The sequence below is a fragment of the Oryza glaberrima genome, chromosome 10 (genome assembly GCF_000147395.1).
Source record: "Oryza glaberrima chromosome 10, OglaRS2, whole genome shotgun sequence".
In the NCBI taxonomy this organism is placed as follows: domain Eukaryota; kingdom Viridiplantae; phylum Streptophyta; class Magnoliopsida; order Poales; family Poaceae; genus Oryza; species Oryza glaberrima.
The window spans coordinates 16,596,903-16,611,837 of record NC_068335.1 but is presented as its reverse complement, the minus strand read 5'-3'; the positions used below and the strand labels follow the sequence as shown (position 1 = coordinate 16,611,837).

Genomic DNA, 14,935 nt, shown 5'->3' with positions numbered 1-14,935 from the left:
TCCAATCTCCTCCCTCCTAAGGTCCAGTAATATAGGATCGGACATGACACATTCAATATGTACAGGAATTCTAGAAAGTGTTTCATCTAATTTTTAGGTTGATATATTTTGAGACAAACCGAGTAAATAATTGGTTTCTATCGTATACTGTATTTATCTTGTCTTAATTAGTTGATGAAATTGGAAGCAAGTAGCTGTACACCGTTCAAATGTAACAATACAATTAAAAATGTAATTATACTATATGGTACGTATGTAATTGAAGCAAACATATGGGCAGGCAAATATATAAGGATTCTCCAGTCAAGAGTATAACCCCACAAGTAGCTGCTCCAATAGTAGATTTATGTAGGCAAAATTTGCTACGAGACATCCAAAAATCGTGTAATTGGCTGTGAGACACCACAAAATCGTGACGCTGTTCATGGACACTACGAAAATTGTGAAATTGGTTGTAGGACACTAGAGGCAATATTTTATAATTTCCGACACAAAAGAGGTCAGAGAAATTTCTAAAAGACCTGATTGCCCCTAGGCGCCGTAGCTTGTAAACCCAACTGGGTCTAGTCGTCGTGTCCATCTCCCCCACCCGATTTCCCCATTCCTCCCCAATCCCTAACCCTAGTTGATAGTGGCGGCAGCGCCGGCGCCGACGGCGGCAGATACGACGCTGGTGACGGCGGCGACCTCAATGGTGCAAGCCTGGTCGAAGCAGATGCAGCAGAGCTCATGTCGCTCACCTGTGCCCAAATGATCAACAAAGAAAACTAAATTACACAATGTGTTTATGGGAGCCCAATCCAACTGATAACACTGAAATTGTTCAGCACTCAAATACCTCTGAGCATGCATCGTCATCGGCACTGTCATCACCAGGCAAAGGGGATGGCAGGGAGTACTTTGTGCCATTCAGGATTTTCTTCTCCCTCTCCCTGTTGGCTTCCATCAGAGCTGCTTCCAGGAGAGCCTTAGCTTCTGGTTCAAGCTCACCGATGAACTTAAGTGGGGATGGCCACACCATGGGCTCTGCTGATGTAGGGTTCAGTGGCAGAGTATGGGCAATTCAGCAAAATGACAGGTCAAGTCTGAGAAGAACAGCAAACTCCTGTGAATTCGCAAAATGTGTTGATCATTTGGGCACAGGTGAGCGACATGGAACTCTGCTGCATCTGCTTCGACCAGACTTGCACCATTGAGGTTGTCGCCGTCGCCCGCCGTCCTCACCGCCGGCGCCGGTGCCGAATCTGACGCCGCCGCCACCGTCGACTAGGGTTAGAGATTGGGGAGGAATGGGAAGTCGGGTGGGGGAGATGGACATGATGCCGACTGGGTCTGGTCTACAAGCTGCAGCGCCCAGGGGCAATATGGTCCTTTAGTAATTTCTCTTACCTCTTTTGTCTCGGAAATTATAAAATATTGGCTCTGGTATCCTACAGCCAATTTCACAACTTTCGTAGTGTTCATGAGCAGTGTCATGATTTTGCGGTGTCTCACAGCTAATTACACGATTTTTGGGTGTCCAGTAGCAAATTTTGCCATTTATGTATGTATCTACCATGTTTCTTGATAAAGGGTGTGTTTGGTTGCAAGCTACACTTTGCCACAGTTTGCCACGCCTAAGGTTAGGCAAATTTGACAGGTGTTTGGTTGTAGCCACAGTTGTGGCAAGATTCCCCTCCAATAAATTGGGTCCCACGTGTCAATGGCTCAAAAAAGTGTGGCAAGATTCCCTTAGGCTTAGTAAGTTGTGGCTAACAATTTGATCACCTCACCTTAGGCAAGGTGTGGCAACTTTTGTTGGCAAGTAATGGTAAAGTGTGGCTGGGAACCAAACAGCCCCCAAATCCTGCACTTTAGCCGGTAAAACTTCCTTATAAACTGCTACTGGTTTATATTTCAAAGCTGGAATACTATTGTTGAACCGATACGATATGACTGATAATACTGAATCCAGACAGAATGAGAATATACACCTCTGGATGACCGAAGAACCAAAAGATATGCTAGTATAATATTGGGTCTCCCCCTCCTGCAGGATAAAAAAAAAGGCTGTATTAAAGTTTCGATCGGTTGATAACATTGTAATGGCCCCCGCCAATACCGGAAGTGATAATAAAAGTAGGGTTAATTAGATCCATGCCATTATAAATTTGGTGGTTTTAAGATATACCATTACTATTCATCTATTTATAGCAATACCATTACATTTTTATAAATTTTAGAGATATGCCACTAAGTACCCTTTCACCATATTTTATAAAAATTTTGGACCAAAATACCTATGCCTTCTTTCTTCCTCCTCTGTCTTCTATTCCAGCCAACTTACACAAGCTCATGAAGAGCTGCAGCAGGCTGAGGGCTGCCGCCGCTGCCGGCAGAGCTGGAAGGGAGCACGCCACCGGGACTTGCTACCCAGCCACCGGATCAAGTAGCAAAAGCTACGGAGCACGCCGCCGGGGGTCTCGCCATTTGGCCGCTGTCGCCACTGCATCGGATTCCTCCATACATGCGAAGAGGGTGGCACGAGGACGACGGTGCTCGCCGGCGGCGTGAATATCCTCTCTCTCTCTCTCTCTCTCTCTCTCTCTCTCTCTCTCTCTCTCTCTCTCTCTCTCCTCGGCTTACAATTCGGCTCAAGCGTGTGTATCCCCTCCTCCTCTGTGCTCGACGACGCCTCTACACGGTGCTGCTCGACATCCACCAGCCATGCGTGTGCATCGTCAAGATTTTCGTCTACGTCCTGCTGTTTGCCGGTCTCTGCTTCCTCCATAATAGCAGCATCTTTGCTTCCTTGTGCTTGCCGGTCTTTGCTTCCTCCATAACAGCACCATCTTTGCTTCCTTGCCGGTCGGAGCAGCAGGCTGAGCTTGGTGGTGGACAAGGAGACCGATGAACAAGAGAGAAGATATGGAGTGAGATGGGAGATGAAGGAAGAAGAAGAGGGTAGTTTAATTTGGTCCTAAAAAATAGAAAATGTAGAGAAAAGCTATGTAGTGGCATAGCTCTAATATTTGTGAAATTATAATGATACGATTACAAATAGGTAAATATGAATGGTATATTTCAAAACCATTAAATTTATAATAGCATGATCCAAATATCCAATTAACCCAAAAAAGTATGGCTACAAGCATATGCGTTGATCCAACAAGTTGGGAGTCCTTGCGCAAGTTAAAAATTAATTCTTTGAATCTCGAGGCCAACCGATGGTCAATAATTTGAAAGTTTTAGGATAGAAAAAAAACTATCAATAGTTTTCTAGCAATTCTGAATTGAAAGGAGTCTTGGTAGAAAATGAAAAACAAGCTTTGCAAGTTGTTGCAGGAACACACCGGACATGCTGCGGAAGGGTGTTTGGTTTGCCGCGTTTTAGTTTCACTCATGAAAATCAGCCTCCCAAGTGAGTCTAACCCATTGTAAACACGAGAATTGACCTTCTCTCCTAATCCAAAATTAAGCTCGTGCAGGCGTGGTGGTGGTAGGTGCAACATGGGTGCACAAGGTGAGAGGAGAGGGCTCATGCACCTCCCCCTCCTACATTTGATTCCATACGCACCGATTCATTGTCATCTTCATTGATGCACGCTCATTGTCATTGTTCCTCCCTCATCATATAGCCACCGTCTTTGCCTCCTTGGCACCTGTCCTGCTTGTCCAGCTAGATCTAACTTGGATTAAAACCTCCACGAGCCTTGTCGAATACACTCATGTAGGAGTGTCTCGTATCAATAATATTGAAATTTAACTACACAATTGTGCCAATGTGAGTATTAATTTTTTTTAGAAAAGAGTATTAGGTGGTTCTAAGGACTTATATCGAAGAAAACATTTTTTCAGTGATTGCTTTGCCCCTCCCTAAAAAGGACCTTAGGACCAAAGTAAACCATTAAAATAAGAGTAAGTTGTATTTTGCACCGGATAAAGTGTATGTTGTTTCACTTTACACTAGGTTTAGGACATGCTTTTACTTTGCACCTGTGTCCATTGATTTAAGTTTCACTTAACATGATACATCATAAAATATATATGATTTCCATGACGTTTCATAAATTTTGAATAAATCCTCATCAAACATAGTCTAAATTCAAAGGGTTTTATAATTTTCCTCATATTTTACTAGATTTCTTTTCAATGATATGATGAACCACCTCGTGCAAAATGAAACTTATTTTAATATTCCCTAATATAAAATGAAACTATGTACCACCTCCGTCTCAAGATTTAAAAATTTAGAACTAAAAAGAACATTTTCTAGTATAATATATCTGAATAGGTAATTCATCATATATATTGTACTAGAAAATGTCTCATCTAGTTATTATATTTTCGAAGCGAGGGAGTACTAAATCTGATGCAAAGGGAAACAAGGTGCACTCTACCCTCTGTATTGTGCAATTTATTCTGAACTCAACCGAGTGAGGGGGCTGAGAGCAAAGCAAAAATATCCGAAGCACCGAAACTGCCTCTTCTCCGAACATTCTAGACTCCAGATTCCCGGTCTTATCAGCGCGCTACTGTCCAGCCCACAAGACAACAACAACACTGATCCTATCCTGATCCACGAGACCTCCAACGGCTCGGATCCAACCCCCAGCATCCAACGGACGGTCCAGATCTCTCCAGCGCACACAGACCGTGCATCGATCCCGTCCCCAAAAATTCCCATCCTTTTTCCGCCCACAGATTTGGTCACACAGATCCGGAGGGAGGAGGAAAAAAAAACCAAGTAGCCCCTCGATTTTTGATCGGATCATTTGTAAATCCACACTGCCACTCCCAAATTCGCCCGAATTATCCGATAATTTTTTGCGGATTTTGAGCTCTCCCTGTCATTTTCTGTCATTTAGTGCGTGGAATTTTTGATCGCTTTCGAGGCTTTTCTTGTTGCGTCTGTGTTGGAGCGGAGAAATTTTTGTCCCCTTTTTGTTACTCTCTTGAAGTTTTGATTTGATCCGCTCGGAAATTTGATCTTCTTTTGTGTTCGGAACTCGGATTTTTGAGGGGGTTTTGGTCTTGGCGGCTGCTTGGGGTGTGAGATCCCTCAAGCTGGCGAAGCGAATCAGCCGCGTCCATGGAGATGCACGCGAGCTCTGTCTCTTCCCATGGCGAGGCCCGGCTCGGCGGCGAGCGGGGGCTCGTGGACCGGGAGGAGCTGGTGCGCGTCATCGCGCAGTCGCTCTACTCGCTCGGTTACCGGAGGGCGGCCGCGGCGCTGGAGGCGGAGTCTGGCGTGCCGCTGTACCCGGCGGAGCACGACCGCCTCCTGTTCGACGTAATGTCTGGCCGGTGGGACGCGTGCGTGGCGGCGATCCGCGCCGTGGCGGGCCTCGGGGACCGGGAGCGCGCGGCGGCGGAGTTCTTGGTGTGGAGGGGGCACTTCCTGGAGCTTCTGGGGATCGGCGACGCTGGGCTGCCGCGCGCCAGGGAGGTGCTCTGGCGCCGGATTGCGCCCCTCGGCGTTGACAGGGAGTGTGTGCACTGGCTGGCACGCGCAATGGTCTCGTGCGAGGGGGCGGTCGCGCCGGATGCCGTGGTCGGGTGGAGGATTGGGCTTTTCTTGGATCTGGTTGATGCTTTCCCGCCATGGTTCCATGTGCCAAGCGGTCGGCTAGAGCTTCTGGTGGAGAATGCAGTTGTTAAGCAGGTTTCGTCTTGTGTATATCACAATTTACCGGACGAGGTCACTTTGTTTGAGGATCATAAGTGCCCTGAAGAGCAGATTCCTTCCAAGTGTTCGCAGGTGCGAGTTTAAATTGTTGATTTGTATTACCAGTTTTGCACAAACACCCCAGTTATAAGGTTTATAAGTATGTGAAATCAGATCAATTTCAAAAACTAGAGCCGACAATGTACAATTTTTATGCTGGCAATTGTTCTGACTAGTTTTCAGAACGTACTTCTGTATGGTTATCTAACTCAGTAACTCGAATATTCACTGTAATTTTTTCAATATATATGCAGCTTTTATCCTTTCCGTGCCAATGTTTGGAAGCATAAAATTATCATGCTACCGGGAGACACTACTCTTCAAAAGTACTGCATATTCTCTAGCCCCAGTGAGGCAGGGATTTGCATTATTTAAGAGTCTTTGCACTTGAAATCTCGGTTTTGTTTTGAAAGATAGAAACACTGTAAACAGCACCACTTCAAACCTTTCTTTTCTACTCTGCTTTCAAACTATGTTTTATCTGCTTGTGTAGAGGTCTTCTGTGGAGTTCTGATTTTTCAAATTCTGTTATATTCTAAAAGAAATGATCATAATTTGAGATACTTCAAAACCAATGATAATAATGTTATTAGATTCTTTTTTAGCCAAGAGGGGATTACTATTCAGGTAAACTCATTTATGTATTCTTTCAGGGATCTATAGCACTAGACAAGTTTCATGCTTGGGGGCGGGGACTATAGTCCGAAGATGGATATTTGACACATCCATGCCTGTTTGCAGATATTATGTGGTCATAACAATGAAGTTTGGTTTGTAAGGTTCTCAAATGATGGAAACTACCTGGCATCATCTTCAAGTGATTGCACGGCCATCATATGGAAGGTATGCCTTTCACCAAAGCAGCTGTTAACAATGCTTTTCACTATTGTTGTTTCAGAATACGACTTACAACTTGGTCTTCTTAACTCTAATGGTTATAAGTCAACTCGTTTTTAATATATAAAATATCTTATAACTTTAACCACTTCTGGACCACAACATTCAGACTAACTCCATGCAAAACATAGCATGCATTCCACATGACCCATCCTCCATAATCCATACTTGGTAATGGTTTAACTCACATAGAGAAAGCTATTGGAGAACAGAACAAGCCATGCATTCCACTTAACCCATCTTCCATAATCCATACTTGGTAATGGTTTAACTCACATAGAGAAAGCTATTGGAGAACAGAACAAGCCTGATTGATTAGAGAATGCAACATCCCTCAATCTAGCCTTGTGCCAAAGTGTGATATAGACTCCCCAATTCCTGTTGCTGCTAATCTTCTCTTGTACCTCCATCAAAGCTCTTTTCCCTCTCCACCATAGGAAGAGGAATGGAGGAAAGGAGAAGAAGCTTGAAGTTTCCAATAATGTGGGCCAGCAACTATTGACTGAGGTATGACTGTCTTTTCGGGAAAAAAAACATCTGACAGCTTCCAATGACTTAACGGCAGCTGAAACTAACAGGTTTAACGGGAGTGATGCAAAAAGGATAAATGTTGAAACTTAGTGGTATGGAAGAAAACATAAATTTCTAGTGCTATAAGATATTTTATAGAAAGTATATGCCTTTTATACGATACGTGCAATCATACATTTTAAACTTTGTCCACTGATGAGCGGAGCTATTTTTCCCCTGTGAAACTGACACATATACTTTATGAGAAATCCCTTCATAATGTAAATCTTTATTTATTAAAAATGTTACCAGAAAAATTTGATATGAATTTTTAAGTATTGGATACTATGGTAAATGTCTGAAATGCCAAATAGGGGTAAGCTTAAAGTGCATTTCCTGCCAGTCGCCACATACAACTTATGTCCACGGAAAAGTTTATCAATGATGCTCGTGAAAGGTCATATATATATACCTGTCTTCATTTGTAATTGGACTTTATTTGTACAAGTCGAGCTCGGGCAGAATTTGTTTTTACATCTTAGTCCACAAATTGATGACATTGTACAGTCCTTGTGTACACATTTGAAGATGTGGTACATGCCTAAAAGTGTTGTTAATTTTCCATGTTCTAGTAATCACAGAGGCCACATATTCTAAGCTAGATGGGAGATGTTTTTTAAGTATGTGAATGGGAAAATCCATTCGTTAGTAGGTGAAGGCACCTCTGAGGTGGGGTATTACAGCTGTTCTAAAGTTACAAAGGATGACAGATAATATGCATTCTTTAACTATCGTTTGGCTAAAATCATTTTTTTTCCTTCTCTTCCTTGCTGTTTCTTACTGGCAAGTGGCAACCCAGGTTTGATGGTTCATAATCATTTGTTTCCTTGCTTTACAACTCCAAATTCTTGTCATGCCTAACCCCCAAAGATGATTTTAGGTGGAAGAGGATGATACATTAACCAAGAAGCACTGCCTCGTGGGTCACAAAAATCCAATTTCTTTTGTTGCCTGGAGCCCAAATGACAGAATGCTGCTCACTTGTGGTAATGGAGAATCAGTAAAACTGTGGAACGTTGCTACTGGTGAATGCAGTCTTAAATTTAGCAGCTCAGTTGGCCATATTATCAATTCATGTGCATGGTTCCCTAATTCGGAGAAAATAGTATGTGCCAGCTGTGAGCCTGAAAGTTCTCCAAAGAGGATCTTCACTTGTGACCTAGAAGGTCAAGAACTGGAATCATGGGTTGGAGATAGAATACCTAAAGTCAGTGATATAGCTGTGACTCCTGATAGCAAACATCTTATCTGTGTATGTTCCAATGAAATTTGGATTCGAGAACTTCCAAAGGGGCGGGAATGGAGAATACGTGAGCAGCAGACGATTTCGTCGCTATCTCTCTCTGGTGATGGACAATCACTGATTGTCAACCTCAACAGCCAGGAAATTCATTTGTGGAGAATCAGTGAAAGTTCTACTGCGCCGGATAATAAATTCAAGGGACACAAGCAAGGAAAGTTTGTGATTAGATCTTGCTTTGGTGGATCAAACTCTCTGTTCATAGCTAGTGGCAGTGAGGATTCCCAGGTATAGCTTTCTTATGGAATTTAATATTGCATTTGGCCTTAGCTGCCTCGTCCTGACTTTTTTCGTAGATCATATGATTGTATATACATATACAACATAACCACCCTCCCAAGCATAAGCGTACATTGAGAATAAGGAGTGGCGCATATAGAGCAGCAGTACCTTGTAACTTGGTTCTTGGTACTCTTTCAAGGTTCCTGTTCTATGAGGAAACATTGTAAACATTGCAGGCTCACTGATAATGTCCACATGGCCTCTTTAACATAGCACTAGACCTTACATTCAATTCTGGCTTAACTGAAATATCAATAATGTTGAAGGTCCTACTAGGTTGATTAGCATTGTTTGGTTTGCGGTCGTTAATTTATCTGAAAATAGATTTGCTCTTGTTAACTCCGCAGTGTGTTTGATAGTTGACATTTCCTAGTGGAGGCACATAATTCACATCGTTAGGCATGGACCTATGTACAAGATTCTGTGAACAGCAAAAATAAACTGAAATTAGCTAGTACATGGATTTCTGCTCTTGTCAAGCCTTTTCCATCTTTTTGATGTGCCAAAATGATGACAGGTCTACATTTGGAAAAGGCACCTGGAGACGCCAATAAAGGTCTTATACGGTCATTCACTTACTGTAAATTGTGTGAGCTGGAATCCTGCTAAGCCACATATGCTGGCTTCGGCAAGTGATGACCGCACAGTTCGGATTTGGCTAGCACACAAAGGCTCACATCGCACACGGTTGACGGCTTGATGTGGAAAGTTTTGTATGTTTTCCTTGTAAATATATAGTTGTACATCTTGACTGTAGTAGTGTAGTGTGCACAGAGCAGTTGAGATTTTTTTTTCCCCGTAGAGCTTTTAGCTACTTCAGAGGTAAACTTTGAACAGGCAGAGGCCCAGAAGTAGCAGTATACTTCATATATATGCCTGTCTCGGATTAAAGTTTTGCTCGTCTACTCTGTAAAGAATCAAAGATGCATCAGAATTCAGAACCTTGTATATTTTTGTGAGTTGCTACTCATTGGTATTGATATGTCTGGATGACTGGATGGATTCCTCCTGCTTGTGTAGATTCAGTGCTGATGAACGTGTTTTGCAATTCTGTTTCTAGTTGGCAATGATTTGGTTTTTGGTTTGGGAATTGAAATGCCATTTCCCAAGGATTGAAATGGTGTATGTAACTTGAAGAATATGCTGATGCAGCTGCACTGGGAATTGTTGTCCTTGCAGAAATCAGGTATTTTGTTTCGTTTAGCAGCTACGGCTTTGTGAACTCTGGCTCCATGCTGTCACCTGCCATTGCAAGTTTGCAACAAGGGAAGCAACGACAGCTTTCAAATCTGTGGTGAAAATAGACGTGGTAGCAACTAGCAACTCTAATTTCAGTTGCCTGATTTATATTCATGATTAAGAATTTTATAAAACATAATCAGACATAAAGACACATTATTATACTCCAGCAAAATCAGATCCACTTAACTAGTCAACCCATAAACACGATTACAATACTCCACCAAATCGATGGTTCGAGACTAATTCGCAGAAACCCGGTGACTTGTTTAGGACCCTAATGAACGCGTTCAACGCGGTGCATACGCGAACGCGATTCCAACGACGAGTCAAGAACACATTTTCGTCCAATCAAAATGATTCATCAAATCCTACACGTTGGTGGGTTGCCGCCACACCGAGGAGGGTTTTTTTCTCGGTCAAAGCCTCGCGTCGGGCGGCATGGACAGCGCCCCGTGCGGCATCTGCCATGGCGACATGCGCCGCGGCGGCCGCGGCGGCGGCGACGCCGTGTTCACGGCGGAGTGCTCGCACCAGTTTCACTTCCACTGCATCTCCGGCACCGTCGCGCGCGGACGCATCGCCTGCCCGCTCTGCCACGCGCGGTGGCGCGAGCTCCCGTCGTTCCGCCGCGGCAACGACGCGGCGCCGCCGGGCGCGTCCGCGTCGGCGTCGGCGTCGGCGGCGCGGCCGTTCTTTCGGCCTGTGGAGCCACGGGTGTTCGACGACGACGAGCCGCTGGTCCGCGCGCCGAGGCGTCTCGGGGAGCGGAGGCACGGCGGCGGCGCGACGAGCGTGGCGTCGGATGGTGGTGGTGGGTCGGCGGTGGCGCTCGCGACGCACTGTGAGAACTCGGCCGTGGCGAGGGACGCGTGTCGAGAGGACTTCGCTGTGCTCGTCCACGCCAGGGCTCCTACGGGCGGTGGCGGCGCCGCCGCCGCCGAGGCGCAGCGGGCGCCGCTCGACCTGGTGACCGTGCTCGACGTGAGCGGGAGCATGGTGGGGAACAAGCTGGCGCTGCTGAAGCAGGCCATGGGGTTCGTCATCGACAACCTCGGCCCCGGCGACCGCCTCTGCGTCATCTCCTTCTCCTCCGGCGCGAGCCGCCTGATGCGGCTGTCGCGCATGACCGACGCCGGCAAGGCCCACGCGAAGCGCGCCGTGGGGTCCCTCTCGGCGCGCGGCGGCACCAACATCGGGGCGGCGCTCCGCAAGGCCGCCAAGGTGCTCGACGACCGGCTCTACCGGAACGCCGTCGAGAGCGTCATCCTCCTCTCCGACGGCCAGGACACGTACACCGTGCCGCCGCGCGGCGGCTACGACCGCGACGCCAACTACGACGCGCTCGTGCCGCCGTCCTTGGTGCGCGCCGACGCCGGCGGCGGCGGCGGCCGCGCCCCGCCGGTCCACACGTTCGGCTTCGGCAAGGACCACGACGCGGCGGCGATGCACACCATCGCCGAGGTCACCGGCGGCACGTTCTCCTTCATCGAGAACGAGGCGGCCATCCAGGACGGGTTCGCGCAGTGCATCGGTGGCCTCCTCTCCGTCGCCGTGCAGGAGCTCCGCCTCGACGTCGCGTGCGTGGACACGGGCGTCCGCGTCACGGCGGTCAAGTCCGGCCGCTACAAGAGCCACATCGAAGACGACGGCCGCGCCGCCAAGGTCGACGTCGGCGAGCTCTACGCCGACGAGGAGAGGAGCTTCCTGCTGTTCGTCGTCGTCCCGAGAGCCCCCGCCTGGGATGACGTCACCCACCTGATCGAAGTGAGCTGCTCTTACCGAGACATGGAGACCGGACGGACCACGAGCGTGGCCGGCGACGAGGAGGCGGTGGTGCTCAGGCCGTCGCGGGCGGAGTCCGGCGTCGCCGAGCGCTCCGTGGAGGTGGACCGGGAGCTTGTCCGGGTGGAAGCCATCGACGACATCGCGCTGGCGCGGGCGGCGGCGGAGCGCGGCGAGTACGCGGAGGCGGCGGAGATCCTCCGGAGCAGGCAGCGCGCGGTGGCGCGGTCCGCCGCGGCGCGCGCCGGGGACGCCATGTGCGCGGCGCTGTCCGGGGAGCTGCGGGAGATGCGCGCCCGCGTGGCGGACCGGCGGCAGTACGAGCTGTCCGGGCGCGCGTACGTGCTCGCCGGGCTGAGCTCGCACGCGCAGCAGCGCGCCACGTCGAGGCAGATGTCCGGCGAGGTGGCGCCGCGCCGCCACGCTCACGGCGGAGGCGGGGGATCGTCGGAGCTTCCGACGGGGATCACCGTGTCGTACGTGACGCCGGCGATGCTGGACATGCTCGACCGGTCGCGCAGGTCGCGGGAGCTGACGCGGCCGCCGCCGCCGCAGCAGCAGCAGCAGCGGGACAGGGAGAGGAGAAGAAGCTAGAACGGACGAACACCTCCCGTGCACCATGTCACACCTATTGTAAATATATCGTGGTAAACATTGCAACAAGGAAGTTTTGTTGTGTTGCAACATTTTTGTGTTGGTGATGTTGTAGCCATCACGTGATCTCACGTACCAAAGGAAAAAAAACCGTTGTCAAATGTTATGTGCCTAGCCTAATGTAATTTTTCAACCTCGACGCACCTGAGGAGTTGAGGAGTAGAGGACGATAGCCCCTGCCACCTGGGTTTCACACTGAATTAGCCGGGTTGATCATAATTAACATGCCATGTCACTATGTCAGTCGGAACTAGACACAATAGTACAATACTGTTCCTGACCTCTAGTTATATTTAGTTTTGCGGTTAAGAGTGATTTAAACTCGATGTCAACATGAGGACCTAAAGTGAACTTACTCCAATCCGATTGGTCCCCTATCTTGGCACAAAAACGTCTATGGGCCAGGAACGTGGTACATCCAAACAAGGCCTAAAATTTAATTGAGAGTGTTATGAGTGGAGATACGTGTTAATTGGAATGTTCTCTTCAGTTAATTCCTTGAACTTAACTTTATTCAAAAAAAAAAAAAACAAACCTTGCACTTGAAGTGCACGGATGCTATCTATCTCCTTAATTGAAGTCGCCGCAGTTATAAAGACCCGCATCTATCGTTAGGGTTTCGCACGAGGAAGCTACCAGAGGTCCCAACTGTTCGTCACTTCGTCGTACGGTCGTACCCATGGAGAGAGAGACCGATCCGTGCGCCATCTGCCTCGGCGAGATCGCCGGCGGGAAGGCCATCTTCACGGCGGAGTGCTCCCACACCTTCCACAACCGCTGCATCGCCCGGAACGTCGCGCACGGCCGCCGCGTCTGCCCGCTCTGCAACGCGCGCTGGAGCGACGTGCCGGCGCTGTCCTCGTCGTCGGCCGCGGCGGCGGAGCCTGATGACGACGACGAGCCTCCCCTGTACGCCGACGACGATCCGGTGGAGCCGGCCGGCGAGCAGGCGGCGGCGACTGACGGCGATGCCGCGGCTGGATTGGTGGTCAAGGCGCACTGCGAGTACCCGGCCGTGGCGAGGGGCGCGTCCCGGGACAAGTTCGCCGTGCTCGTGCACGCCAAGGCGGCCGGGGCCGCGGCGGCGGCGGCGTCGCGCGCGCCGCTCGACCTCGTGACGGTGCTCGACGTGAGCGGGAGCATGGCGGGGAGGAAGCTGGCGTTGGTGAAGAAGGCCATGGGGTTCGTCATCGACAACCTCGGCCCCGCCGACCGCCTCTGCGTCGTCTCCTTCTCGACTGAGGCGAGCCGCCGGACGCGGCTCCTCCGCATGTCGGAGGTCGGGAAGGCCACGGCGAAGCGCGCCGTCGAGTCCCTCGTCGATGACTCCGCCACGAACATCGGCGACGGCCTCCGCGTGGCCGGCCGCGTTCTCGGCGACTGCCGGCGCAAGAACGCCGTCTCGAGCGTCATCCTCCTGTCCGACGGGAAGGACTCGTACGTCGTCCCGAGGCGCGGCAATGGCATGAGTTACATGGACCTCGTGCCGCCTTCGTTCGCGTCTTCCGGCGGCCGCGGCCGGCTCGCGCCGATCCACACGTTCGGCTTCGGCGCTGACCACGACGCGGCGGCGATGAACACCATCGCGGAGTCGACGGGCGGCACGTTCTCCTTCGTCGAGAACGAGGCGGCCATCCAGGACTCGTTCGCGCAGTGCATCGGAGGGCTCCTCTCCGTCGCCGTGCAGGACGCGCGCATCGCCGTGGCGTGCTCGAGCCCGGGCGTGCTCGTCCGGGAGATCAAGTCGGGGCGCTACGAGAGCCGCGTCGGCGCGGACGGCCGCGCCGCGTCGGTCGAAGTCGGCGAGCTCTACGCCGACGAGGAGCGGCGCTTCCTCCTGTTCATCAACGTGCCGATCGCCGAAGCCACGGAGGACGCCACCCAGCTGATCAAGCTCAGCTGCACGTACCGCGACACGGTGACAGGGCGAACCATCGACGTCGCCGCCGGCGAGGACGCCGTCGTGAGGCGGCCCCTGGAGGTGTCCGCGGCGGACCAGGAGGTGTCCATGGAGGTGGAACGGGAGCGCGTGCGCGTGGAGGCAACCGAGGACATCGCGATCGCGCGGGCGGCGGCCGAGCGCGGCGACCACGCCGAGGCGGCGCGGACGCTCCAGCTTCGCCGGGAGGCGGTGGAGGCGTCGGCGCCGGGGCTCGCCGGCGACGTGATGTGCGACGAGCTGGCGGACGACCTGTGCGAGCTCGAGGAGGAGGTGGAGGACGCGCCGCGGTACGAGCGCGCCGGCCGCGCGCGCATGCTCGCCGGCATGAGCTCGCACGGACTGCAGCGCGCGTCGGGGACGACGCACAACTCCTCCAGAAGGAAGCAATGCGCACGCAAGGAGAGGGCGAAGGAGAGGTTATACGCGACGCCGGCAATGGGGATGATGGTCTCCAAGTCGCGTGACGAGCCGCCGCCGGCGCAGCGGCAGCAGAAGGGGCCAGGCCGCGGCGGCGACGAGCAGTCGGAGAAGAAGAAGAAGAAGAGTGGAGAGTGATGCG

The 14,935-nt window shown here is 50.4% G+C and overlaps 4 protein-coding genes across 4 annotated transcripts; 3 read left to right on the top strand and 1 right to left on the bottom strand.

Annotated features, from left to right (window-relative positions):
- Positions 1–223: 223 nt before the first annotated feature.
- LOC127753078 (E3 ubiquitin-protein ligase XB3-like) lies at positions 224–1,667 on the bottom strand. Its single transcript, XM_052278536.1, has 2 exons — positions 839–1,667; positions 224–740 (listed from the first exon to the last, which is right to left on the bottom strand). Exons 1-2 carry the CDS (start codon positions 1,019–1,021, stop codon positions 564–566), a joined length of 360 nt encoding a protein of 119 aa, XP_052134496.1. The 5' UTR covers positions 1,022–1,667; the 3' UTR covers positions 224–563.
- Positions 1,668–4,530: 2,863 nt separating this feature from the next.
- On the top strand, positions 4,531–9,706 carry LOC127786426 (WD repeat-containing protein WDS homolog). Its single transcript, XM_052313833.1, has 4 exons — positions 4,531–5,740; positions 6,449–6,550; positions 8,055–8,702; positions 9,274–9,706. The coding sequence occupies exons 1-4, from the start codon at positions 5,072–5,074 to the stop codon at positions 9,454–9,456; spliced, it is 1,602 nt and encodes a 533-aa protein (XP_052169793.1). The 5' UTR covers positions 4,531–5,071; the 3' UTR covers positions 9,457–9,706.
- Positions 9,707–10,436: 730 nt separating this feature from the next.
- Positions 10,437–12,677, top strand: LOC127786425 (E3 ubiquitin-protein ligase WAV3-like). Its single transcript, XM_052313832.1, has one exon. The coding sequence runs from the start codon at positions 10,437–10,439 to the stop codon at positions 12,372–12,374; it is 1,938 nt and encodes a 645-aa protein (XP_052169792.1). The 3' UTR covers positions 12,375–12,677.
- Positions 12,678–13,108: 431 nt separating this feature from the next.
- Positions 13,109–14,935, top strand: LOC127753423 (E3 ubiquitin-protein ligase WAV3-like). The gene has a single exon (XM_052278908.1). The coding sequence runs from the start codon at positions 13,114–13,116 to the stop codon at positions 14,929–14,931; it is 1,818 nt and encodes a 605-aa protein (XP_052134868.1). The 5' UTR covers positions 13,109–13,113; the 3' UTR covers positions 14,932–14,935.

Bases quoted from the DNA above. Each gene is read 5' to 3' on its own strand.
- LOC127753078 (XM_052278536.1), bottom strand. From the start codon at position 1,021: ATGGTGTGGCCATCCCCACTTAAGTTCATCGGTGAGCTTGAACCAGAA. The intron at 741-838 runs GTATTTGAGTGC...ATTTGGGCACAG, and splicing joins ATGACGATGCATGCTCAGAG to GTGAGCGACATGAGCTCTGC.
- LOC127786426 (XM_052313833.1), top strand. From the start codon at position 5,072: ATGGAGATGCACGCGAGCTCTGTCTCTTCCCATGGCGAGGCCCGGCTC. The intron at 5,741-6,448 runs GTGCGAGTTTAA...GCCTGTTTGCAG, and splicing joins TTCCTTCCAAGTGTTCGCAG to ATATTATGTGGTCATAACAA. The intron at 6,551-8,054 runs GTATGCCTTTCA...AGATGATTTTAG, and splicing joins GCACGGCCATCATATGGAAG to GTGGAAGAGGATGATACATT.
- LOC127753423 (XM_052278908.1), top strand. From the start codon at position 13,114: ATGGAGAGAGAGACCGATCCGTGCGCCATCTGCCTCGGCGAGATCGCC.
- LOC127786425 (XM_052313832.1), top strand. From the start codon at position 10,437: ATGGACAGCGCCCCGTGCGGCATCTGCCATGGCGACATGCGCCGCGGC.